Genomic DNA, 24,853 nt, shown 5'->3' on the forward strand with positions numbered 1-24,853 from the left:
TCACAGTTCGGGAAGACGAAAAGAAGTGAGCAACTCAAATGCCACAAACCAGGGTGATGGGGACAGAAACAATTTAATCTGCTTCCCCATTCACCGGGTAACGGTAAAGACCGATTCTTTGAGGTCCGTGCGGAATGGGTTTTACAGTCTCAGTTCACTCCTGCGAGAGCTCCCAGGCCCCGATTCGGAGGAAGAATCGCCGGGAAGGCGGCGCCGGCCGCGCCCCCTCGGGCCGGGGAGGGAGCCGGCCTCCTCCCGCGCCGGGTCGCGCGGCCGCCGGGCTGTCGCGAGAGCCGGGGCGGCCCCTCGGCGACGCCGTAGGAGCGGGCCGGGCGCGCTCCGCCGGGCAGCGGTTTGGGCGGGCGAGCTCGGGGCCGACGGCGCGGGGCTCCGGGGCTCGGGGCTCGCCCCCGCCGCTCGGGACAGGCGCGCCGATGGCGTTTCTCAGGTGACGCTGCGCACAGCGGCTTTCTCCGGGGGCGGAGGAAGCACCTATGAACCTGTCGGCGACCTTCCTCGCCGGGCGCCAGGTGAGCGCCGCCGCGTCCCGGGGCTGGGGGCCCGCGGACCTCGGGGACAGCGTGCACTGGGGCCCAGCGTGGCTGGGTTTTAAGGAGCAGTTTCTGCCCCGAATCTAAAACGATGCACAGCACGCAGAGGAAAAACGGAGCGTCACATCCGTCTCCTTACCTTAGGGAAGACTGGGTTTCCGCCCCGGCGCAGACTGGCGGCGAGCCCCGCGTCTCACTTTTAACCCCAACGGGGGGCATCTGTAGGGCGGCTTTGGTATCCGCCGCCTCGCCTCCGCTCCTTAATTTACTTCACAGTAGCCAGCGAACGGAGGAGCGCTCACAGCTCCGTTTTACCAAAAACTCTTGAAAGGGAACTTGGGGCCGGCCCCGTGGCCGAGTTGTCGAGTTCCCGCGCTCCGCTTCGGCGGCCTGGGCATCACCGGTTCTGATCCCGGGATCGGACCTTAGCACCGCTCATCAAGCCATGCTGTGGCGGCGTCCCACATAGAGGAACTAGAAGGACCTACAGTTGGGATATACAACTATGTACTGGGGCTTTGGGGGGAAAAGAAAAACAGAGGAAGATTGGCAACAGATGTTAGCTCAGGGCCAATCTTCCTCTCCAAAAAAAAAGAAGAAAATGGCAAACTTTAGGAAAAAATAAAACAATCTTCAGACACCTCTAAAAAAGAAAAAAGAAACAGAAAGTGAACTTGCCCGATGTTTGCATTTCTCAGTATACAATGAAAGTGTTTTGTATACTTGACATATTGCTTGTTTTCCTATGCTAATGTATATGCTCCTTGCCGGCGTACTCGTTGCTGTATCCCCAGCCATTTGGTGTTGAGTAAATATTTGTTGAGTGAATGAATGAATGAGTGAATGAATGGCTTACCAAAGACCGGAATTCATGTCTAGTGACTTGGAATCCCTTGACTCCAAATTCCATTTTCTGTGTTTAAGTTACTAGTAAGTAACTGTAATTTATTCACCATTATCTATTTTTCAGAAAGCAGGAATGATGGACACGGGCCTCTGGTGAACTACTTGTCTTTAAGGTAGAATTCGTAAAGTAACACTTTTTAGTCTTTATTTTGTAGGTGGGGACAGTACCATATTTTGAAGTGTGACTTACACTCTTAATAGGTAATGTTTGTGGAGTGCTTTCAGAGCTTATCTTGCTTAATGCACACAACTCTAAGAAGTGAAAGTGCGGTTATTACCGTTTTACAGTGAGGAAACTAAAGCTTGGGGACACGAAGTAACTTGCCCCAGGTTAGAGAGCCACTAAGTGGCTGATTTTGCGTTCACACGAAGGTCAGACCAACTTCAATGCACTAGACTTTCAAATGATGGATGCTTAAAAGGAATTATTGTAGATAATTTTGTTAGGTATGAAAATGGCATCATGGTTGCATAAAAATGATCATTTTTAGAGATGCATACTGAAATATGTGAAGGTAAAATGTGTTTTTAATCAACAAAAAGAAAAAGGAAAATTGCAACGCATTTGGCAAAATCTTGATTATGGTCGGACCTAGGTCCCGAGCATATGGGAGCTTACAGTTCTATTCTGTGTATGTTTGAAATGTTTCCTTTAGAAAATTTGTTTTTAAATAGGTGTGTTGAGTTTGGACCAGTCACAATATTAAACTGTTCTTGGTGGCCTGAGTGTATGGGCATGTGTTAGATGTTATGAGAATTATTTACATTTAAACAGTAATTATTTCATGTTTCCCTTTACTCAATTACACCAGAATGGCTGGGGCAAGGTGAGGGTTCACAGCAAAGAAAAAAAAAGCAGAAATGGGTTTATTTGTGATGAGCTAATGGAGGTTTTACAACCAGTCCCGCTTTCTAAGAGTGTATGTGTGATATGACTGGAAATGATGGAGACAGGGTGCACAGTAGCTGTGAACTTGTTTTATTTGTTTATTTATTTATATTTTTTCCTGAGGAATATTAGCCCTGAGCTAACATCTGTTGCCCATCCTCCTCTTTTTTTGCTTGAGGAAGATTAGCCCTGAGCTAACACCCGTGCCACTCTTCCTCCACTTTATATGTGGGATGCTGCCACAGCATGGCTGATGACTGGTGTAGGTCTGCGCCCGGGATCTGAACATGTGAACCTGGGCCGCTGAAGCAGAACGCCCCGAACTTAACCACTACACCACAGGGCAGCCCCCAACTTGCTTTAAATATGCATAATTTTGATGCCATGTTATAAACGGTGAGTAACGCTTGGTTAATTTAACTACCTTGAATTGGCAGCAAAAGAAGATCTAATTATTTGGAAAATATGCTTTGGCCAATTTATGTTATTCATTAGTCTTATTTTGATATAAAATGACTTTGTATGTTTAGAACATCGCGTCAGAAGTTGAGAATTCCACTATCGAAAAACAACGGAAAGAGCTGCAGCTGCTCATTGGAGAATTAAAAGACCGAGATAAAGAGCTCAATGACATGGTTGCAGTCCATCAGAGACAACTTCTTTCATGGGAAGAGGATCGGCAGAAAGTGTTGACTTTGGAAGAACGTTGCAGCAAATTAGAAGGTCAGAAATATGTTCAGCGACATCCGTTGTGCACTTCTCTATGCTAACACGTTGGAAGGGCTCACAGGAAAGACAGAGAAGGAATGTGTCAACACAGTCCTTGCTGTCCCCGAGCTTAGTTTAATTGAAGAGAGGAGGACTTTCTGAACCCTCAGGATCAAACAGATAAACATAAATGTGAATCACAGTCCGACAAACAAAGTACTTCATTGTAAAAGGGTGTCAGGTAGAGCTCCAGCCCACATGGCACGGCAAGAGCGAATCTCAGGGAACGTGGTTTTGAGGTAGAATATGGATAAAGATGCCAAGGCTAGCCATTTCTCTTGAACTGACTCCAAGATTTTAAACTTTCGGTATTGAACGTGATCTTAAGTACCTAAAACAATCATCTTTTAAAATTACAGCAATGTCAAAAGTGGCTGGCAGAAATTTTCTTTCCTATGGTATTTTAATTTTATCATCCCTTTAGTGCTGCCCTAAAGTCTGAATGTTCTGCTGACACTACATTAATACTAGAATGTATTAGGAGCCAGCCCCGCGGCCGAGTGGTTAAGTTTGCACTCTGTGCTGCAGTGGCCCAGGGTTTCCCTGGTTCTGATCCTGGGTGCGGACATGGTACCGCTCATCAGGCCATGCTGAGGCGGCGTCCCACATGCTACAACTAGAAGGACCCACAACTAAAATATACAACTATGTACTGGGGGGATTGGGGAGAAAAAAGCAATAAAAAAAAGAAGAAGATTGGCAACAGTTGTTAGCTCAGGTGCCAGTCTTTAAGGAAAAAAAAAAATACTAGAGTGTATTAGAGGGGAAAACACTAGATCTGTTTAATAGGAAGATAACCATACAGCTCCTTCTTTTTACTTATATTACGCAAAGGATCCTGTAAACATGACAATCTAAATATGCATCTTTTTTGTTTCTTTGATGACCATCTGATTTTACTCTGACCATACCTGGTCCCATATATATACACATGAACATAGTGTTTAATATAATTGTACATGGGACATAATATCTTTATATGAACATGTTAAATAAGAAAGATAACAGATTATATGTAGCCATCAGTGTCTGGTTTTAAAATGAGTAAGAAACTTGAATAGGCCTTTCGTGGAAAACTGAATGGCCAGTAAATATGTAAAAGGGTTCTCATTCTCATTAGTAATTAGGGAAATGCAAATTAAAACCATAATGAGATACCATTTTATACTTACCAGACTGGCAAAAAATATCAGGTATTAGTAAAGGTGTGGAGCCAAGGGAAGCCTCATTCACTGCTGGTAGGAGTGTCAGTTGGTACAACTACTTTGGAAAATCATTCAACAGTGTATAGTGAAGGTGAAGAGATACATAGCTTGTGGCCTAGAATTTCCACTTCTAGGAATGTACTCATACTTTAATATACACATGAATTACCGAAAGATCTTGTTAATATGTAGATTCTAATACAATAGGTCAGGGGCCTAAGAGTCTGCATTTCTAACAAGTTCTCAGGTGATGTCAATGCTCCTGGTCCAAGGACCACATTTTGAGTAGCAAGGCTCTAGAGAAACTCAGGCGAAATTGCACCAAGACACGTGAACAAGAATATTCAGAGCGACATTGTTCATAACAGCTGCCAAGTGGAAACAACCCACCCAACCATCAATAGTAGGATGGAGAAATAAATTTCGGCATAATCACATAATGCAATATTATGTAGCAATGACAGTGCACAAACAGGAGTTACACACAACAACATAGATAAATCTCAGGATCATAATCTTCAGTGAAAAAAAGCAAACAAGAATTCATAGAGTATAATTCCATTTATGTATGGTTCAAATTAAACTATATTTTTAGGGATGTGGTCATAGGTGGTAAAACTATAATAAAAAGCAAGGAAATGATTAAGATCAGTGTGGTGGGGGGCTGGCCCCGTGGCCCAGTGGTTGAGTTCACGCGCTCTGCTGCAGGCGGTCCAGTGTTTCGTTGGTTCGAGTCCTGGGTGCGGACATGGCACTGCTCGTCGGACCACGCTGAGGCAGCGTCCCACATGCCACAACTGAAGAACCCACAACGAAGAATATACAACTATGTACCAGGGGGCTTTGGGGAGAAAAAGGAAATAATAAAATCTTTAAAAAAAAAGAAAAAAAAAAAAAGATCAGTGTGGTGGCTGGGAAAATGGAAATTGGAGAGAATGTGTTCAGGAAGTGACATACGGGAGGCTTCTGGGTTGCTGACAGTATTCTGTTTCTTCACTAGGGTACAGTATCATGCATTTCATAATAAAACTTTTAAAAGAAGAATTAATTCTGGGGCTGGCTCGGTGGTATAGTGGTTAAGTTCTCGCACTCTGCTTTGGTGGCTCGGGGTTCACAGGTTTGGATCCTGGACACAGACCTACACACCATTCATCAAACCATCCTGTGGTGGTATCCTACATACAAAAAAATAGAAGAAGATTAGCACAAATGTTAGCTCATCGACAATCTTCCTCAAGCAAAAAGAGGAATATTGGCAACAGATGTTAGCTCAGGGCCAATCTTCCTCACCAAGAAAAAGAAAAAAAAGAGAATTATCCTTTAAAAAATTCTTTAGCACACTTACTTTTTAAATGTGTGTTTGAAAATAATGCATTTTAAGTTTCAGATCTGACCAGGAATAAGTTATTGATGACGTTTCCCTCAGGTGAACTACATAAAAGAACTGAAATAATCAAGTCACTCACAAAGAAGGTAAAAACCCTTGAATCTAATCAAATGGAATGCCAGACGGTTCTTCAGAAGACTCAGCTACAGCTTCAGGAAATGGTTCAAAAGGCGACCCATTCCTCTCTCCTATCTGAAGACCTTGAGGTTGGTAGCCCCACGTTCCGTCTGTTTCATTTATTGAGAAGTTAGATTTAAATGTTTCTATTAAAATGCATCTGTGTGTGTATGAAAGTACGTGCATCCGTCTATCATAGTTTTGTGTTCATCGTACTGCTTTGCTTAGCTACACAGCGCTAGAGATGAAGCTTCGTTACAACCCTTTTTTAACTGTTAGCCATTTGTTTTAGAAGGCTATCGTTTTATCAACAATGGGTTATTTTAGAAAGCCTTTTTCAAAGTCTGAGATCCGTATCATCAAGTTTTGGTAGCTTCAAATTATGCTTTCTAAATAATTGTGTCTTATCTGATATGATAAACAAAAATCAACACCATGTTAGTGGTGTACTGGGAATAAAATCTGTAAGACAGTTTTCAGTTTTCAGTTCTAACTGGTCAGTCATCAAATACTTTTTGAGCTCTTGCTTTGTGAGAGGCACAGAGAGAAAGCCATTATTTTTGTTGTTGTTATATCCTCCATATTCTTGTGTCATAATGATATTCAGTATAGATCTTGGTAATGAGTCTTAGTAATTCATAATAATAGTATAGATTTTATTTTATGCCTTTTTTATTTTTTCAGATTACTATTCTAGACAGTTTCTAGCTCTAAAATAAGTGAAAGCTATCCTGTAATCTACTGATGTGTTGAGTTAAAAACAGAAGTGCATTAGTCAGCTTGGGCTGCCGTAACTGAATGGCCTAGACTGGGTGGCTTACACACCAGAGAGTTCTTTCCTCACAGTTCTGGAGGCTGGTGGTCCAAGATCAAGGCGCCATCATGGTCACTTTCTGGTGAGGGCTCTTTTCCTGACTTGTGGACAGCCGCCTTCCTGCTGTGTCCTCAAGTGCTGGAGTGAGAGTGAGCAAGCTCACCTCCGCTTAGTTACGCTCAAAGGCCCCCCCCCTCCAAATACCACCACACTGGAGGGTAGAGCTTCAACATATGCGTTTGGCGGGGGTGCAATTCAGTGCATGGCAGGAAGTTTTTGGGTTTTTTTATTTTTTTAGTTAATAAACTTTATTTTTTAGAGCAGTATTAGGTTCACAGCAAAATTGAGTGAAACCGTAGAGAGATTTCTCATACATCTTCGGCCCTCCCGCACACACAGCCCCCCCACTGTGGACATTCTGCACCACAGTGGTACATTTGTTATAATCAGTGGATCTGCACAGACACATCATTATCACCCAAAGTCCATAGTTTACGTTAAGGTTCGTTCTTGGTGTTGTACATTCTATGGGTTTTGACAAATCTATAATGACATGTATGCACCATTGTAGTATCATACAGGATAGTTTCCCTGCCCTAAAAATCCTCTGTGCTCCATCCCTCCCTCCCACAACCCCTGGCAACCACTGATCTCTTTTACTGTGTCCATAGTTTTGCCTTTTCCAAAGTGTCATGTACAGTCACGAGTCACTTACTGACAGGGATACATTCTGAGAAAAGCATCATTAGGTGATTTCATCATTGTGCAAACATTGTGAAGTGTCCTTACACAAACCTAGATGATGTAGTCTGCTGCACACCTAGGCTATGTGGTATTAATCTTATGGGACAACCATTGTTGACTGAAGTATTATGTGGGGCATGACTGTAGTTAGAATCATGTAGTATGTACCCTTTTCAGATTGGCTTCTTGCACTTAGTAATATGCATTTAAGTTTCCTCTATGAAGATATCGTTAAAAAACCCTGATTGTTCTTTTTTTCCAACCAATAAATACATCATGTACAAAATAATTATATCAGATATAGTTCTATGGTTTAAAAAAACCCTGATAACTGGGAATACCCCACTTGAAGCTGAAGTTCTTTTAACATAGAGTTAAAAAAAATGCACAGAAGTTCACTAATGCTTCTTTATACTGCCAAAGGAAGTTTCTTACTAATCCAATTTTCATTCTTTCATTCATTTTCCTCTTTCTTGCCAAGCTAGAATTATAGATTGTTTATAAACATAACCAGTATAACTCAGTTGGGCAAACACGAGTATTGAGAGGATGTTAGAGGTCATGGCGAAATCAACATTTGTATTCCTTGTTGACGACTGCTTATTTAGCCCACTTTGTTACTAAAAAAAGTTAAATAAACAGAAAAATAAGCACAGATTGTGGCTGGTGATAGTAATGAAAGCTTTTAAATGACTCAATTAGTATTTTATGTGTTGTTCTCTTGTAGGCTAGAAATGAAAACCTCAGCAACACATTAATGGAACTTTCTGCTCAGGTAGGACAATTACAAGCTCGAGAGCAGGCTCTCACTACCATGATAAAGCTAAAGGTAATTCACAATAATACCTCCATTGCCAGGGCACTTTGTAGTTTATAAATTATGGTCATATACATTATCTTACATAAGCCCATAGCAACTCAGCTACCAACGTTGGTCTCTCTTTTTAAATTCTAGTTTTAGAAATGAGGGAAACAAGTTAAAAATGATGTCCCCAAGGCATTGAGAGAGGAGGCAGGACTCCACTTTTGGTCTCTGTCTCCAAGGCCCATTCCATGGTATAGCATGGCTGGATTAACGTGTTTTCTTCCAAGGCATCCATTATTAAGTCTCGTGAAGTCACTGACAGTCAGATTGCTTGTTAATGTTTTTTTAAAATGGAGAGAAAAACTGTTAGCAATCAAGCATTGATATGGTCACTAAGGTGCCATAAACAGTGATTGATGAACAGTCTCTTCTGTAACACGTGTTTTTGATACCTGGTGAGTAGGGGAATAATGTTGGTATATTGGGACAACCCATGCTAATTCATCTGTGGCTTTTCCCAGCACATTAATGTTTGGAAGTGATCACGGGCAAGCTTTCTTAAAATTCAAGAGAAAATGTTAATATCTACAGAATTGTCTTTAGTCAAGAACTGACCGGTTTAGAGACTTCAGCAACCACTATGGTTTCCATCGCAGCAACTCCCTGGCAAAGCTGTGATTACTAACGCAGGTGCTGCAGAGGCATTTCCCCTGCATGAAAAAAGTGGATTGGTTAAGAAGGCTGTATTTCCAGAATTAGAATTTTTATTTTGATGAAAATGGTCTCTATGAGAAACAAATGCCCTCCAGGACATACTTACAAAAGAGGAAGAAGGGGTCTCAGGTTTAAGCCCGAAAAGGATTGACTGTTAGGTCTACACTGGCATTTTCCAAACGGTTCATATTTATAAACTGTGTTCGTTAGGACTGTTGTTTTTCGTTACTGAACTGATCACAAATTTCCGTTGGTTTTTGGAATGGTCTGCCCAACCCTGTTTTTCCCATAAGTCCTCCTAGTGTGAGGGTACAGACTGGGAGGTTTTTCAGGAAGGTGTATTTGATGCTGTAGCAGAAACGCTTCTATGCATCTGCTTAAGCGGGGGTAAAACCTGCTAATTTAAACAGTTATGTCAGGTGAGTAGTGAAGGGAGAGAACTTTTACTTATTATTTTTATTCTTTCAGATATTGCTTGAATTGCTCTTCAGCAAATGGATAGCTTTTTTGTAATTAAAACAACCACCTCAACAATAAGAGTTTCTGATTTGAGTAGGTTTGGGGTGAGGTCTTGGAGTCTGTCATTTTAACAAGCTGAAAAGAAAGGGAGGGAGCGCGGGGCCCATGGGATTTATCTGTAATACAGAGAATAAGTCCCTTTCCAGGGCCGACACCCTCCTATTGCTATTTCAGTTTTTTAGGTAATTGAATTGTCTGGTTCTAAACTTTCTGAGACAGACAATAAGCTATGATGGTTTGTGCATGGTTTCTGGAACCAGCTGACTAGGTTCAAATTAGGGCTCCATCACTAACTAGTTGTGTAACTGTGGGCAATTTATTTGTTTATTAAAGACTTTATTTTTCCTTTTTCTCCCCAAAGCCCCCTGGTACATAGTTGTATATTTTTAGTTGTGGGTCATTCTGGTTGTGGCATGTGGGACGCTACCCCAGCATGGGCCGACTAGTGCTGCCATGTCCGCGCCCAGGATTCAAACTGGCAAAACCCTGGGCCACCGCAGCAGAGCGTGGGAACTTAACCACTTGGCCACGGGGCTGGCCCCTGTGGGCAGTTTGCTGTTGACTTGTCTGTCTTGTGGAGATAACAATAGTCCCTATCTCCGAGAGTTACTTTGAACATTAAGGGAGTTAACACTTGCGAAGTGCTTAGAACGAAACCTGGCACACAGTGAGATAGATCTTAGTAAGTGTGATCTTTTTGTATTGATTAGTTAGAATTTAAAAATCTTATAGAATGGTTTTCAAATTTCGTTTTTAGGACAAAGATATTATTGAGGCAGTCAATCACATTTCAGACTGCTCAGGAAAATTTAAATTGTTAGAACATGCCTTACGCGATGCTAAGATGGTGGAGAGTTGTATCGTGAAAGAAAAGCAAGACTATAAGCAGAAATTGAAGGCACTTAAGATCGAAATTAATAAATTAAAAGGTAAGGAGGAGACATCAATTTAAGCATTTTATTTTGGGAATATATTTCTTCGTTTTGGTTCACTTAGTCTTATGATTGAGAGTAGGTCTGTTGCTGGCTTTGGGGCCTACCACGCAATATTCATTTCATTTGTTTAGAATTATGCTGCAATTTTTGTGTTACAAGATCAACAAAAGAGTTGGGGGAAACTGCATAATACATTATATTTTAAAAGTATTCCTGCCTTGGCTGTGCCAGTTATCTATTGCTAATATATGCTTTGTAACAGCCAACGACAATATCTCAGTGGCATGCAGTCGTAAGCATTAATACACTCATGGATCTGGAGGCGAAACAGGAATTGGCTGATCTCGATTGGGCCCAGCTGAGCTGCTCGTCTGGGGCATCTCTGCTGTATGTGTCTAGTCATCTCCTCCCCAGTGGGCTAGCCTGCGCATTTCTTCCCATGGTGAAGGCAGAAGCTTAAAAGAAGCAGCAGAAGCACATGAGGACCTGACACCATCGCTTCCCCCTTGTTCAGCCTGTTGGCCAAAGCAAGTCACATGGTTGAACCCAAAGTCAAGCGGTAGAGAAATATCCTCTGCCCCTTTGTGGGAAGAATTGAAAAAAATTGTGGGAGGAATGCAGGGCGGAATGAGGAATTGCCACCAACAGCACAGTCTGCCAGAGGGCTTTTTGGGCCATGTTTTATTTTTGAAAATTCCCTTTCGGTTCTCCTTGTCTGTTTTCATTCTCACAGTAACTCCATGATTTGTTCTTTCTAAGTAATATTATTTGAAGTTTAATAATGGAATGAAGGCTGGGCATACCAGATAGGTTAGTGCTATGCACTTGAATATTTAAAATTTAAATTTGTCTACAAAGGGTATGGAGGTAGGCCCACTTTTCTCTGGCCTTTCCCCACTATGGAGCAGAGTGAACAGTTGGACTGAGAACCTATCATTTTAGTCTTAAATCTGCACCCATAGTATCATATTTTATAAACGGTGATCACATCAGACACGAAGACCGCGTCCCACTGTGGAACAGGAAACCTTAGAATGACAAAGCCATTCTATGTCGTGGATGTTACTCTTCCCTCTGTCTAGTGGGGTGCCTCGTGAAGCAGTGAGTCGCTGTTGAAATTGTGATAGTTTATCGTGGCTAATTTAATTGAAAAGACTCAGCCTTCTAAAATCTTGTTCTTATGATGCCCTGACTTGTGGCAAATCACAGGTTTTGTCTCCATTTGTAGCTTCAGCTAAAACCATAATCATAGTGTAAGCCCCTTGACAGCAGGAGCAAACTCTCTTGTCTCTTTTTCGGATCTGCTGCTAATAGCACAGCCCCCAGGGTACAGTGTAGACGTTCGATAAATATTTATTAAATGCTGTGTATACCTAGGTAAGATATTCAAGTAAACAGAAGTCAGTTTTATCAGTATTTATGCCTTATTTTATAAATTCGATATTTTTTAAAAACATTTTGTAAAAAAAAAGGAAAACAAGGTAATGGATAGTGGACTAGAAAGTGAGGGAAATAGAGTCATTTCCTTTGGGTGGACTGGGAAGACATCTTTGAAGACAACGATTGAGCTGAAGCTTGGCTGATGGGAGGAACCAGCCGTGTGAAGATCTGGGCCAAGAATCTTCTGTGCAGAGGGAACAGCAAATGCAAAATCCCTAGGGCGGCTTTTGAGCTTGGGACCTGCTCAAGGAACAGAACAAAAGGAGAGGAGAGTGACAGGCAGGGCCAGGCCATGCAGGGCTTAAGGTTACGAGTTTGGACTTCATCCTAGGTGGAGTAGGAGGGCTTTTAACAGAGAGGTGACTTGAGCAGATTTTTATTCTTTAAAGATTGCCCTGATTGCTCTGTGGACAGTGGGCTGTAACAGGAGAGACAAAGGTGAGCGGGGAGACCAGTCAGGTGAGAGAGAGGGAAGCCTCAGCAGGGTCCTTGCCAGGGACGCGGTGAGATGCAGGATGTGGAACATATTTTGGCTGCAGATTCAGCAGGACTTCATATTATTTGGAAGGGAGTGCTGAGAACATGAGAGGTATTCATAGTGTGTATTCTCCAGAAATTAGTATTTATTTGAGGACTAGTATTTTATTGAGGACTTTTTTTCTTCTATTTGTAAAGAGGATCTAAATGAAAAGACAACAGAAAATAATGAACAACGAGAAGAGATCATTCGCCTCAAGCAAGAGAATAGTTGCCTGCATGATGAATTGATTTTTACTGGTAAAAATAGATAATTAGTTTAAGTGATTGAATAGTTATATATTTGCAACCTAAACTTTCTACGATACTGCTATGACAGGCTAAGGAATTACAAACCTCTTTCAAAATAGTTTCTGTTTGTGTTTTTTACATCCTTTAAGTGGCGGGGAGGGACCAGGCAGGGAATTTTAAGCATTATCGTGCCTCCCAGTTAACTGTTTCCTCTTCTATAAAATGAGGAACTACCCTCCCTTCTAACCTGAGTGTGTGACTATACCTCTCACTAAAAACATAGTACTTGTGCTTAAAAATCCATTCAGAAAAAATCTTATGAATTGAGAAGGAAGGATATTTGTACTTTTGCAAATACTAGATAAAATTTAGGAATTCAACATTTTTCCATTTTCGCAAATAGATTACCTGTAATTATTACATTTGGGAAAATACTCATGTGTTTTGTTACATCATTATGACCCTAAAATAATAGCGTTGGGAATGAATTTTTCATGATTTAAAAGGAAATTTATTAATAAGGTTTAACTTAGGTCCCTTTCTGATAAACGTGAACATTGCGTTCATCCCCCCAGCCGCGTTCTCCCGTCTGTGTCCCGGTATCTCAGAGTTTGCACTAGTGAGAGCCTCTCCGTTTCACCGCTCCCAGCTGAGAATCACCGATACACAGAGCTTATCTCTGTCCCTGCCGGCCAAGCAGTTCTTATTCGGCTTTCATTTTGGTAGTTTTTGTTATGAAAATCATAGATTTGGAGGTAAAGTTCCAAATAGAAATTAAATTAACATTTTTCAAATCTTCTCATACGTAACCACAATGCCCTTCCTTCTAGGACGAGAATACATTTCTGTAAGTTAAAGGGCAAAATTCGGTATTATATATTTTTTTCAAATAAAATGGAATTCTTAATTTTAATCTCGGGTGATTAAAGATTGGGGAAATGTGGTTTTCTACCACTAGAGGTCACTATTCCATTAATTCTGGGATTGCTGCGCCTTAATAGTGTCTCTTATATTGCTAAAGATATATACATGGATAGCTTTACAGATATGTCCGTATATGTATCTATCTTTATAGAGATATATATGGATATATTTGTAGCTTTACAGTTTAATTCAAACAATCTTTGGATAAGCATTTGTGTGCCAGGCACTCTGCCAGTTGCCAAAAAGCTCATAGGCCCACAGAGAATTTAGTACTACATATACAAATGCTGTGAATAAAACGCTCTGGGAGGTCAGACGAAGGAAAAAAATTTACAGGATATTTTAATAGCCTCCTTTCTTTTTGATTCATAACTTTTTACTCATACATCCTATTAGGTATTACTAGGTAAAGTATATGAAATTTGTTAGATAGCACTATAATCCATTTTGTGAAATAATTTTTAAAAATCATTTCCTAAGCTGGTTTTGTAAACATCTTTTCTACTCATACCACTGTCTGAAAATAATTTTTGTATTTTTGAATTATAAACATGAATTAAGGGGCCGGCCCCGTGGCCTAGTGGTTAAGTTCGTGCTCTCTGCTTCGGTGGCCCGGGGTTGCACGGACGTGGCACTGCGTGTCAAGCCATGCTGCGGCGGCATCCCACATGCCACAGCTAGAAGGACCCACGACTAAAATATACAACTATGTACCGGGGGCTTTGGGGAGAAGAAGGAAAAATAAAATTTTTTTTAAAAAAAGTGAATTAAGCCTAAAAATAATTTTAAAAGGCTTCACATGGTATTATGCTGTCAGGGGCTATGGCTAAAAATTAACATGTATTATCTGAAGTTGGAAGATGTCTTAAAAGTGTGCTTTTCTTTTAAGTTGAAAACTTTTGTTTCCTCTTGTTGAAGATGAAGTTCTTCACGGAGGCTTAGACACCTGTTTCGTTTGTTTGTACATATTGCTAATAAGAAGTTTACAAATAAAACAGTGATACTGGTTTACATTTCTGTGGTCCTGACAGTCCTGTCAATGAGGCCTCTGAGACTGAGTGCCTTGCCTGAGGTCTCCCAGTCAGTGAAAGGCAGAGCCTTGACCCAAGTTTAGCAGGGTCCAGACTTCCAGTCCCCTTCCATTGTGCTGTTTCTTAGCAGAGTTCCAGACCTCTTTGTTCTCTGTGACCAACTTGTGGAAATAGGTGGACCTACTCCACTTTGATCTCTCAGGTAAACCCAGCCATGTAGAAAACCATCTGATTTAGGGAAACATTTATATTTACAGTAAAGTTGCCTCTTATACAACAATAGATTATTCTAAAGTCAGAGCTTCAGGCAAAACTCAAATATATTTAAAATGACCCATGAGTGCCAGATAAAATAGTTGGCTTTTGTTTAGGGGCTGTGCTGTATCCAAAACAAGTATCTCTGAACACTAGGAATATACCCAGTGTGTCACAATGCTGTTAATATGAGAGGCGTGTGGAATTGAGACCATCTGAGAGTCACAGATGCACTGTGGGCATCACTTCCACTGTTAGAGTAGCTGTGTTTCCTTTTTTCTTTTCTTTCTTCTTCTTCTTCTTCCTTTTTTTCTTTTGGTGAGGAAGATTGGCCCTGAGCTAATATCTATTGCCAATCTCCCTCTTTTTGCTTAAGGAAGATTGTCACTGAGCTAACATCTGTGCCAGTCTTCCTCTATTTTGTATGTGAGATGCCGCTGCAGCCTGGCTTGACAAGCAGCTGTAGGTCTGCATCCAGGATATGAACCTGTGAACCCTGGGCTGCCGAAGGGGACTGCATGAACATAACCACTATGCCACTGGGCTGGCCCCATCCTTTTTTATTTTTTTCTTTGTGAATGTAATTGAATTCACATAAACTAAATGCAATTCCACATAAATAATGCAAGTGCACTACATTTATATGATTTTTTTGTTGTGGTGTTGACTATGGTCTAATTGGTATCAATGGTATTGACTATGGTCTAATCCAAAGAAATAAATTCAGAATTGAATAGAAAAGACAGAGTAGTTTAAACCTGGAGCTGGGCTTTCACTGTGCTTTTCTTCTCTTTTCTTTTTTTTTGAAGATTAGCCCTGAGCTAACATTCGCTGCCAATCCTCCTCTTTTTGCTGAGGAAGACTGGCCCTGAGCTAACATCTGTGCCCATCTTCCTCTGTTTTATATGTGGGACGCCTGCCACAGCATGGCTTGAGGAGCGGTGCATAGCTCCGTGCCCGGGATCCAAACTGGCAAAACCCAGGCCACCAAAGTGTAGCTTGCAAACTTAGCTGCTGTGCCACCAGGCGAGCTCCTTATTGTCCTTTTCTTCACGTTCTCAATTTTGTGTACCAGGATTACCGTAAAAGTAAGACAATGCTGCAGACCCATATTGGAAGGGCTGAGCATTAAGTGTGTTTCTGGGGGCGGGATGGCTGTGCACAGATCCCTCTCCCTGTTTGCTCTGCTTGGTCCCCTGTGACACAGCAGACACTGCGGCATAGCTGTGTAGGTGGGGCTGCAATCTACAGCACAGTACACGCCTCTGTCCTTAGGTGGTTTTTGTGATGTTCCAAATGGAGAGTGAGAGTAAATATTTTTATTCTTTTCATCCACAAGAAAGATGATATTTGGAAAAGGTGTTTTATGGAAGAACCAAAGATATAAATTGTAAATTTTGATTTAGATTGCGTCAGATTCACTTAAAATGGATTCATGTAGCGAGAGAGGGTAGTTTTATACGTTTAGTTTGAACTTCTTATAAAGATACTGATTTTTTTAAGTGAAGCATTTATTGTTGATTTCTCACTTTTATGTGAATCAAATTGTTTCTTCTTAAGCTTAATTTTATTGTTTTCTGATATAAGTCCTTGTATAGCACTTTAGATCCTTTCCTTTCTGTGAGTTCTCGTTTACCAACTTCTGATCCTGTTTTTAAAATATTGATTTCTCGTGCCCCAGCTCTAGTAATACTGAAGTGTCCATGTTTCAGCAAAATGTTTATGGTTGTAAAAGAATGAAGATTAAAAAAAATTACTTCTCTATTCTGTCTTTTTGCACTAAGAAATTAAATGTATCACCATGTATATTAAAGAGAATTCTGAATCTTAATTACCTATCAGATAAAAAGAGTTTTCAAGCAATAGAAAGTCTTTAAAGGAGTGCTGGGCTGTTCTTCAAGTGGAAATAGTTTGTCTGCCTGTGCGGGCGCCTCATAGGGACAATTATCTACGGTCTTTGGTCAGTGAGAATACAGCGGAAGGGCCTGTGAAATTACTGTAGCAGACTGATTTGCATGCTGTTAAAAATAGTGATTTTTCGCCCCTTGTAATGTTATTTTTTTCTGTTAATAAAGAGAATGTGTCTTTTAGATTTTTACAATGAAAATGCATTCATAGGTTACCTGTGTAATGTGAAAAAAATTGAAAATTAGAGTAAGACATATTAATTCTAGAGATTTGGAAACCAGTGCCCGCCCAAGAGAAAAAGAAGAGAGGAAAATCATCATCATTAATACTGCCATCCAAATGTAACTTCTTTTAGTACCTTGGTATACTTGCTCTCAGACTTTTTCTGTGCGTCTGTACATACAAACACACATGCATTTTGATCCTAGAGTTGATACAATTTTGAATCATTTTTTTTGACTTGGCATTAATTATATTGTGAAAATTTTCTCATTTGATGTAGGATCTAGTCAGATTAAAGCTCTTCCCAGCATCCTCTTTTGCAATTTTTAAATTCAGAAATGAGGGAAAAAATGTTAGCTGAGCATTAAATTGTTGGAAATGAAGAGGTTTGTGTTGATATGACTGATGAGAAATATTTTAATAATATTTGTTCTTACATAGCAGAGAGAGAGAAAAGGAAAGATGAGTTACTTGATATCGCAAAGTCAAAGCAAGAGCGTACAAATGCAGAGCTGCGTAACCTGAGACAGGTAGGTCCCCAGTCAGGCTTCTAACACTTAGGTGGAAACGTTTATAAACAAACACCCAATCAGGAGAACAGGATGCCTGTTGATTTTGTTTAGGGTGCTTTTGGAATCCTAACTCCTTAATGGTATATCATATGTAGCATAGCAGATGGCGTCCTGCTCATGGTAATTAAAGGTTAGGAGACTAGTGGTATTAACAAATCTCATTGCTAACGTAGGAAAAATAAAATCAAAGATATTTAGTGTATTTCTTTAGTCACTATCTGATCTGTTTTAGTGTTTGAAAGTACTAAATTATTGGCTCCATTTAGTTTTGTTGTTACATTTTATATTGATTTATCAATATCTACGGCAGATTTACGTAAAACAACAGAGTGATCTGCAGTTTCTCAATGTCAATGTGGAAAAGTCTCAGGAATTGATACAGATATATGACTCAAAGATGGAGGAGTCAAAGTCCCTGGAATCCGGGTAATCTTAGCAAGATGCTGTTAATACCATCTTGTATTTTATTTCATCATTCAGTCAATATTCCTTAAGTACTTACTATGGGCCAGTACCTAGTACTATTCCCTATATAGCAGGGACTAAATATATGTGAGCTAATATTTATCATTATAATCCTGTGTGTAACGAGACCTTGTCTTAGAATTCTAGGCGTGATCCTAATTTAGCCACTTGATAAAAGAAAGTCATTAAACATTATTTGTGTGTCTGTTGTGTAGAAGGCTTTGAGCTAAAGTAGAAACTTCAGAGATGAATCATTTATTCATTCATTCAGCACTCACCGTCTTTTAGGCACTGGGCTAGGAATAGGGAAAATAAAGATATGTAGGACATGGTACTTGCCTAAAAGAAATGATGCCAAAGAATGATATAAATAACTGCAATAGGAGTTCAGCTAGCTGAGGGTCATCTCTGCTCTTAGCTTGATTTTCCTGTTTTCCTTGTTAATAGGAGACGTCTTCTCTTACCTATAGCAAGCAGTGTGAATTAAATTAGTTTCTGTAAAATTAAAATATAAGTAAATGAGGTGTGGTTTAATTTAACAGGCATATAACTGTCCCACAGTTAAATTTAGTCTGCTTTTCTAAGCAGAAACGTTACAAGGAGTGCCAAAAAGGGACTTATGGAAGTTCCCGGCAACTCCGTGTGCCCGCAGAGCCTGCGCTGGAGTGACGGCCTGGTGCTGAGTAGTCCGCAGGAGTGGTCCGCAGGAGTGGGTGTGAGCGCCTCTTGCTACAGACAGCACCACCCAGATTCAACCGCCCTTTTCTGTGCTGGCTCTCCTTGTCTTTTGAGGCCTTCTGCTGGGGTCGTTACACTGTTGCTCTGTATCCCAGCGGCTCCTGCTGCTGCTAATAAACACCAGACCAACCCAGGGTTCTCTTGCAGGCAAAAGCCCCAACATAGACGCTCTTTTTCCTTTAGTACTTCATTGTCCCTGGGAGGTACCTGAGCTCCATGAGGGACGTTATTCTTTAAGAGTATAAAATGGTTTATGCTATTGTAGAAGGAGGGGTTGAGCTTTCTGAGGGGTCAGAACTATGCAGATCAGAATACCTGAGTAGGTATGACATGAAAAACTTTAAAAGATGGTGTCTTAAAAGGTTTATCACATATATGTAGTATTCTTCATTTTTATTTTATGCACGTGTCATTTTTACTTTAGACTAGCTTTCAGTATATAGCTATGTAAGTATTCAGCACATAAATGGGATAGTCCTGACTGCAGTATGGAAGACACATTGGGCACTTTCCCCTTTGTCTTTGTACCTTGAATCTCCATTACCTTTCAGTTCTGGCTTTACCTCTGTTTATTGTGAAACTAATAGAATTAGGAAGAGAAATAACAGATCAATCAACAAGTATTTACGGAACACTTAATATATGTTAAAGGCTGTCCTAGGTGCCAGGAGGATTAAAAATGCCTCTATGTATTAAAAAACTTAACAATCTGTTGAGAAGATAGGATATATGCATGAAACAGTGAACAATATAGCTGGAAGAAGAGATTTGCTGTGTGATTAGTTAGGTAATATATACAGTAGGATAATGACGTGATATAGACAGTAAGTCCAGAGGGAGTTAAGGATGGGAGGGGAAAGTGTGGGTCGTGATCAGAAAGACTTCCTAGAGAAGGCTGGGCTGAAATTGGGTCTGAAGAAAGGATAAATGTTCATTATATTTTCATTTCATAAAAATGGGTCTTATTATGATTTAGCTCAGTTAATGTGGGTTGGGTGAAATATTTAGAATGACAATATCAAGTATATCTTATAACTTCTGTTTTTTATAATGCCATCATAGCAGAGACATGTGTTTATCAGACCTTGAAAATAACCGCTCAAAAGTCAATATTAAGAGGGAGAAAAGTCAGAAGTCACTGGTTAAGGACCCAAAATTTGAGACCATGTTGATTCAGCAAAGTAAGTCAGACAGGAGCTCTTGTGATGTATGCAAAGAGAAGAAACTACAGGTTAATACTTCATTTGGGGAAAAAAGTGTAATTGCTATCTCGTCTCTGTTTACGAAAGACTTAATGGAGAAACAAAAGTCTTGGGCTCTGGGAGGAAAAATCCAGGATGAACCCGAAAACAAAAGTATGCTGTGCAAGATCCATGCAAAATCACCACAAAGTGATGGACTTGGCATTCAGAATGAAGAGAAACAACTCTCAGAAACATTAACATCCTTATCTGATGAAAAGCAGTGGCACGATGTCAGTGTTTACTTGGGCCTGGCCAACTGTTCTGGTTCAAAGCAACCAGAAAAGCTGGATGTTGAATGTCAAGATCACATAGAAAGGTCTGGAATCTCATATTGCCATAAAAATGAAGCCTGCCTGGGTGAAAGTGACATGTGTGAATCCAAATGCTGCCACCCGAGTAATTTCATAATTGAAGCCCCAGGCCACATGTCTGATGTAGAGTGGATGAGTATTTTCAAACCTTCTAAAGTGCAAAGAATCGTTCACCACAGATCTGTGTGCACTTGTTCAGAAAGTGCCAGTGGAGAAAAATATAACTCCCCAACAAGGTTAGTAATGTTTCACTTCTGTAAACATCCAGGGAGCCCACAGACTGTGTTTAGATATATAAAGGGCCGCAGTAGCCGCTTCATGTGACTGTTAAATGGAAAGGAGTGGCTTTTTTTTTGCTTTTTTTCCCCAAAGCCCCTCCCCCAGTACATAGTTGTATGTTCTTCATTGTGGTCCTTCTAGTTGTGGCATGTGGGACACTGCCTCAGCGTGGTTTGATGAGCAGTGCCATGTCCGCACCCAGGATTCGAACCAACGAAACACTGGGCCGCCTGCAGCAGAGCGCACAAACTTAACCACTCAGCCACGGGGCCAGCCCCGAAAGGTGTGTTTGCAAACAGAGATCATGTTTAAGACAAACCATTTACTCCTTTCATTGCAGCGGAGGCTGTTGAGTTTTTGATTGTGCAAAGAGAATGTATTAGATTCCAGTGGAAAGTTTGTACCTAGGGCAGCTTCTGAGACAAAGATTTTGCTTAAAAACAAAGCCAGTTGTCATGAGTTGGGCAACTGTGTTTTATTTAAAACAAACAGGTGGGTCACTTTACAGAATAGAATGCTGCTCTGGGGCATTCCTCACCCTAGGATTCTTTTTGAATTGATAAGCTGTCTCTTTGTGTCCAGATTGCATTCCTTAGACCCCGGATAAGAATTTCGCTTTTTCCTCCCATTGACATATTTACATATCCAGTTGCTTCTGCCTTTGTGTTCATTTTACATTTCCCAAACTTTCTTACTGTTTAAAATCATGTAAGAGAAAGAATTTTTATATTTAACAAGCTGGTAAAAGCTATTGGTTTTTTAAGAGAAGAAAATAGATTAGTTATTAGCATTTGCTGCATTATTCAGGCTCATCTTATTGTTAGAACTGCTGAATCTTCTGGTTGAGGGGCGCTATCATAATGTCTGCTATTTTTGGATAAAACCTAGCTCTTCAATATTTCATTACAGAAAGAACAAAGTTTCTGTACTGAGAGCCTTGTTTTAATTATCACATCGACTTTCATAGGACTTTGTGATTAAAAGTTCGATATTTTCATTATTTGGATTATTATTTGGCTCTTTTAGAAGCCTGAGTCTTTTAAAAATCATACAGATAGTTACTGTGAGTTGCAAAATTTAAAAAAAAATTGGTGCCACACTAAATGTCATCTATTCATCATTGGTTTTGAAAGATCTTCTTTAAATAATTGCAAGTATCAGTAGGGCACAATTGCATATTTTTCACTACTGAACAAGAACACACGTACATTTAAGGGAAGAGCTCACGTTAGATAGTTTTCAGAGCATAAAGGACATATATTAAACTTAATGTATGAAAGACATTCAAATTTAATTTCAGAGTTTTCTTTCAAGGCCCTTTTGACCTCCCTGGCTTGAAATAGTTGAAGTGACTTCTTGTTTTGCCAGCAGAGGCACATGCCAAGGCACCGCATGACAAATACATGATTAAGTAGAAATGATAATTATGTTTTCCTGTTTTTCCTTAGATTATAAGAACTTGTGTACCTACTTTATTATCTGACTAAAGTGTTCACATTTGTACCACGGTTCCGTTTGGGAAGTAGAGGTTTGCCTGCGGAGGGAGAAGCCAGGGGCAGGCTGCTCTCACTTAGAGGATCCATGGGCGGAGGAGGTTCCGGTGCCTCCGGTCTGTTCCAGGACAGCTTTTGCTGTTAACTTTGCTTTGAGCCCAAACTTTAATAATGTACCCAGAGGCTTAGCTACGTGTGTTTGTTCTCTAATACTAAGAGCCTATAGAAGAATTTTTCATTTTTAAAAATTTTTTATTGCAGTAACTGGTTTATAACGTTATATAAATTTCAGGTGTACATCACTATATTTTGACTTGTGTGCAGATTACACCATGTTCACCACTCAAAGACTAATTACAATCCATATCGAAGAATTAATAGCCACAACAATGCTATTCTACTTTCACAAAAGGACTTTTGAAAACCATTAACAAAAATCAGTCTCACAAACCAAAAACCCAAACTTCTCACAAGTTTAACCTTATACTGTGTTGATTTTTGTCCTTCCTTTTGGATGATCCTGTCCCTCGAACATTCTTTTCTTTGTTTTTTTTTGTGTGTGTGGGGGGGAGAGAAATTCTCTATTCTGTAGTTACTCTTTAAGAATTTTGTTTTAATTCTTACTGCAAAGGGTTGCATTAATTTATAATATTCTACTCATATATTCTATTCAAATCCATAATATTCTGCTCAGACTTGAGCTTCTTCATTAAAAAAGAAAAGCAGCTTTGTTTTTGTCCTGTTGAGAGACTTTTAAGTTTGAGTCTTGGTGATAAATGCTTGATTTTGTGTGTTTTGTCTGGTTTTCTTATTCACAGTGAGCTAGTTGCCATCCAGCATTCCCACTGCTGGGGTTCTTCAAAATCTGCCTTAAGAGAGGATGAGAAGTTGATAGAGACAGAGTCCTCTTCTGATAAAAAGCACGCTTCTAAGATTTTGTTAATCAACAAAGATGCAGCTTTGCCCGGTGAAAAGGTGTGTATTTCGCTTAGTAGCATCCCGCTTATTCAGGCAAGACTTTTCCCCAGCATACTTTTAATTCTTCTCTAGCACTATTGTTAGTGTGCTTAATTTTGGCCATTCTTCAGGGTTTTTTTAATTATAGGATTTTAATTATATTATTTAGCTAAAGTCAAAATTGCTCACCTTCTGTTTTCTTTAAATATTTTGTAGATTAGCGTTAGGCAAGATGTCTCTCAGGCCCTCCAGGTGATTGATGTATCTATTTTTAATTAATAAATATTTTCAGCATACAAAAAAAGAAGAACCTGACAAGGAATTGTGCACCTAGTTCAGATTTAACATGTTTACATTTTGCCATATTTGCTTCATTTTTTTTGCTAAAGAAATAAAATGTTACACATAAAGTGTAAGTCCCACATGCCATTCTCCCCATGTCCATTCCCCCCACCCCTTAACCACTGTCCTTAAGTTGCTTCCATGCTTGTTTTTATACTTTTACTACATAAAAGTATATACTGAAACATTACATAGTGTTTTGTGTGTGTTTAAAATGTATATAAATGGTAAAATACTGTCTATATCCTATTGCAGTGTGATTTTTCCAACTTTGTCAATATTTTGTGACATTTATCCATGCTGACACTTGTGACCTAGTCTCTTCATTTTGCTTGTTGATTAACTTGTAGTCCCTTGATTGAATAAACCAGTTTGTTTGTCCATACCCCTACTGATGGGCACTGAGGTTGTATCTACATTGTCACTATTGTGGATGAGCCAGTGTCTTCATCATGAGCAAAGTCTTTTTTTTTTAGAGTTCAAATTTTGTTTTTAATTCTTTTTTGGGTAACATTTACATAAAATGGAATGCACAAATCTTAAATGTACAATTTATGAGTTTTGGAAAATGCATACATCTGTGTAACCTACAATCCTAACAATATATAGAGCCTTTCCATCACGCCGGAAATTTCCCTTATGCTCCAGTTTCCAATCAGTTCCCCACAAGAGGCAACCATTTTTCTGATGTTTTTCACCATAGACAAGTAATTTTAAAACTTTATGTAAATGAAATCATGCAGTATGTTCTCTTTTGCATCTGGCTTTTCGCCCAGCATGTTGAAGTGATTTACCTCTGTTGTTGCATGCATCAATAGTTCATTCCCATTTGTTGCTGAATTGTTAGTCCATTGGATAAGTATGCTACAAATTGTTTATATATTTTCTTGTTATTGCCTCTTTTGGTTGTTTCCAATTTTTGGCCATTTTTGCTGTGATGAAGCTGCTATCAGCATTCTTGTGCAAGTTTTTTTGTGGACGTATATTTTCATTCTCTTCAGTATTTACCTAGGAGTGGGATTGCCAGGTTATTGGGTAGAAGCTGTCAGTTCTCTCCAAAGTGTCGTACTGGTTGACACACCCACCAGCAGTGTTGAAGCTTTCTGGTTGCTCCACATCCTTGTCAACATTTGGTGTTGTCAGTCTTTTTTAGTTTTAGCCCTTCAGGTAAGGGTGTAGTGATGTGTCATTGTGGCTTTACTTTTACACTTCCCTCATGACTAATAGTGTTGAGCACATTTTCATCTGCTTATACAAAATGTATGTATTTTTGTCTTTGATGAATGAGGTCTTCATCACAGATCTCTCACAAAGAAAACAAGTTCAAGTAAACTTAATTTACTTTGATGTCATTTGGGGAAGATATTGGGCTTTGAAATCAAACTGACCTGAGTTCAAATCCCCATTTTACTTTGTCTTAGCTCATTGACCTTAGCAAAGTTGTTTAATTTCTTATGTTTCCTCATCCACAAATATGCAGTACTAAGATCACAGTCATTTTGGTGAAATGAGATGTCGTGGGGCCTGGCCCCTAATGGGTATTTGCTGAG

The 24,853-nt window shown here is 39.8% G+C and overlaps 1 protein-coding gene across 7 annotated transcripts in view; it reads left to right on the forward strand.

The window, feature by feature from the left end:
- Nucleotides 1–24,853, forward strand: part of HIP1R (huntingtin interacting protein 1 related) — a 69,845-nt gene continuing 44,992 nt past the window's right edge. For 4 of the 7 annotated variants that reach the window (XR_011420847.1, XR_011420846.1, XR_011420845.1 and 1 more), the window contains exons 1-4: nt 296–530; nt 2,877–3,069; nt 5,746–5,912; nt 8,109–8,210. Coding sequence is in view for 4 of the 7 variants with exons in the window: in XM_070220336.1 (XP_070076437.1) it covers nt 495–530; nt 2,877–3,069; nt 5,746–5,912; nt 8,109–8,210 (498 nt within the window). In the remaining 3 variants the exon portion in view is untranslated. Of the gene's footprint in view, nt 531–2,720; nt 2,743–2,876; nt 3,070–5,745; nt 5,913–8,108; nt 8,211–10,176; nt 10,349–12,469; nt 12,572–17,343; nt 17,433–17,784; nt 17,901–19,739; nt 20,469–22,822; nt 22,980–24,853 lie in introns of those variants that run through there. The other 3 variants (XM_005612621.4, XM_070220337.1, XM_070220338.1) reach the window with 3 other exon arrangements.

This window comes from Equus caballus, chromosome 8 (assembly GCF_041296265.1).
Source record: "Equus caballus isolate H_3958 breed thoroughbred chromosome 8, TB-T2T, whole genome shotgun sequence".
In the NCBI taxonomy this organism is placed as follows: Eukaryota; Metazoa; Chordata; class Mammalia; order Perissodactyla; family Equidae; genus Equus; species Equus caballus.